The 2,465-nt window shown below is 34.1% G+C and overlaps 1 protein-coding gene across 1 annotated transcript in view; it reads left to right on the top strand.

Annotated features, from left to right (window-relative positions):
* Positions 1–1,732: 1,732 nt before the first annotated feature.
* The window catches only part of LOC106678096 (uncharacterized), a 13,204-nt gene continuing 12,471 nt past the window's right edge, over positions 1,733–2,465 (top strand). The window contains exon 1 of the mRNA XM_014416403.2: positions 1,733–1,844. Within this exon, the coding sequence (XP_014271889.1) occupies positions 1,784–1,844 (61 nt within the window). The 5' untranslated portion in view covers positions 1,733–1,783. The remainder of the gene's footprint in view (positions 1,845–2,465) is intronic.

The raw sequence follows: 2,465 nt of genomic DNA on the forward strand, positions 1-2,465 counted from the left end.
ACTTTAGGACTTTCTTGACCGCAATCCTGACCATCTTCTTATATTTGAATATAAAAATAAATTATAGCTCATTAATATTATATAATTATTGAGAATTTCACAATTTCGATAATATTATTGCGTAAATGTTGTTATGTGAAGTACCAAGATAGCGCTAAACCCGGTATTTTTGTGGGTTAATTTGACCCCGCTTTCTTGAGTTGTTATCATTTAACAACCCAGAAATATATAACGTGCGTCCTCAAGGTTTCAAGACTGGTCTCACAACCAAAAATCTATTAAACAGTATTCCACAACGAACTAAAAGTCTTCTATATATGACCCTCTGGCATCGGTTTTTCCATTGTTCATAGGATCCCTGGAAGGCTTTTAAGAGAGCCCGTCGAAGCTGTCTGGTTCACTGGAATCATCTTGAATCTATTCAAGTATGTCTTGATTTGGTTATACCTGGTTGCTAGACCGGAGCTGCGACAGTGTTACCACCTTCGGCCAAAACTTCGGCGGCGAATTTAAATAATTGAGAAGGACAATGTGATGGTGTAGAACCCAATAATCTTTGATCTCTGGGCGGACTCGATCCATCAAACGTTCTAGCCCTCCAACGTAGAACTGATCTGCGACAGTTTTCCCGGCAGAAACAAACTGTTTGTGGATCACTCCTTTGGTGTTGAACTCAGGAAATAAAAAGTCTTGAAGTTTGAGACGTAGTCGCCCAGGTTTTGGCCAAAGTCACTGTGACAACATTGCAGCCATCCACCCTGCAACCTATCTAGTTCCCATCAATTTCTTTTGTTTCTCCGCATGAAGAGAGACCTGAAAGGGAAACGATTCGAAAAGCCTTCTGCGCAAAGAGTTCCAGAGACCCTATGTACAGTGGAAACATGGTAAAAGCGGGGTGTTGATGACCGAGGGTCATATATTGAAGACTTTAAGTTCACTATACAAAACAGTTTAACAGACCTATGGTTCCGAGTCTTAAAACCTTGTACCTTGGTACCAAGAATGCTAAATTTTTTTTCAGAATTATTTACGCCAAATTGCGTAAAATACAGAATTTTTGTCGAAAAAACTTTCAGTTTTGTAGGGTTTAGCCTTGTACATCACAACTTCCCTCCTCTCCCCCCTCTCCACCTCCTTACCAGCGCCCATGCGTTTCTTTATTCTAGAAAGAATATAAAATTCTCAGTTTTTTGAATGCCTTTTAGATAACATAATTTTTAATAAATAATCTTCTTTAATCCCACATTTTTGATAATGTGTTTATTTTTTTTAATTATTAAACAATGTAAATTTCTAACCAAACAAACAGCATCAGTTCAAACTGCAAGTTCACGAAGTGACAATTAGACGTTGACAATCACACGAATAGTCCTATATTGTTCTAGGGAGTGGGTTTCAAAATGGACAATTTGAGTTCCGAAATGTTCATCAATTCATTAAAAAAAATAGATTTTATGATTTAAAGCGTTTGTTTTCTCAGAAGAGCACATATGTATATACGTAAATATATGAGCCTTAGCAAAATAGCGCATTATATTATTTTTTGAATCTTAATTTTTTAAATTTTAAATAGCTCACAGTCTTTTTAGACACTCTTTATTATGAAATGTAATAAAATGTGATTGACCATAAAATTATATTATCTTTTCGTTATTTAGCATGAAATCAATCACGTTATCTTAAATATTTTCAAAACCTGCGTATTGAATTTCGTGTTGATAATTTGAAGTATTGTGATAAGAATATATATAAAACATTTGATAGGACAAAATTTGACGTCAAAATGAGGGCAGTTTTTGGCTTATTCCTGTTGGTTGCCGCATCTTCGGCCTATGTCATTGGAGGTAAGTATCAAAGTTTATTGCTAATGTTATTAACCTTAAATCCATATGGAAGGAATAATACTTATATAAAAGATATTGTAATAAAAATCATTCTTTTTTACAATTTAATTTAAACTAAATATAAACATAATTCAATATAAAAAAAAAAAACCGTTTCCAAATCGCACATTTTTCACTCACCGGCCTACTTTGTGATGAAATTAATCTTTGTAATTATCAAACCAGCTGTTATAACAATACTAGCCCTTGCTTTATACACCATATATACAATAGCTAAGTGAAAGAATAGCCCGACCACTATCACAGCTATGAAAACATTGTGGAAGATCGTTGATAGGCCATGTGTAATATATAATTACATTATATATGTCGGGGTCATTGAGAAAGCCCGATGAAGACCTGTAAAGTGGGACGAAACGTTGGCTCACATAAATAGTTTAATTACTATTGAGTTATTTGACGGCACCCGCACCACCTTCCTTTTATGAAAACATTTATTTTCCTTTTTCTTAATTTGTTTTATTTATTTATTTATGGATATTACAATCTACCACACAGTTGTGGGCAGTAGGTAATAGTGATGACTGATCACATTCATACTAAAATAAGAATAAAAAAATA

The sequence above is a fragment of the Halyomorpha halys genome, unplaced genomic scaffold (genome assembly GCF_000696795.3).
Source record: "Halyomorpha halys isolate HHAL.00 unplaced genomic scaffold, Hhal_1.1 Scaffold123.1, whole genome shotgun sequence".
Classification (NCBI taxonomy): domain Eukaryota; kingdom Metazoa; phylum Arthropoda; class Insecta; order Hemiptera; family Pentatomidae; genus Halyomorpha; species Halyomorpha halys.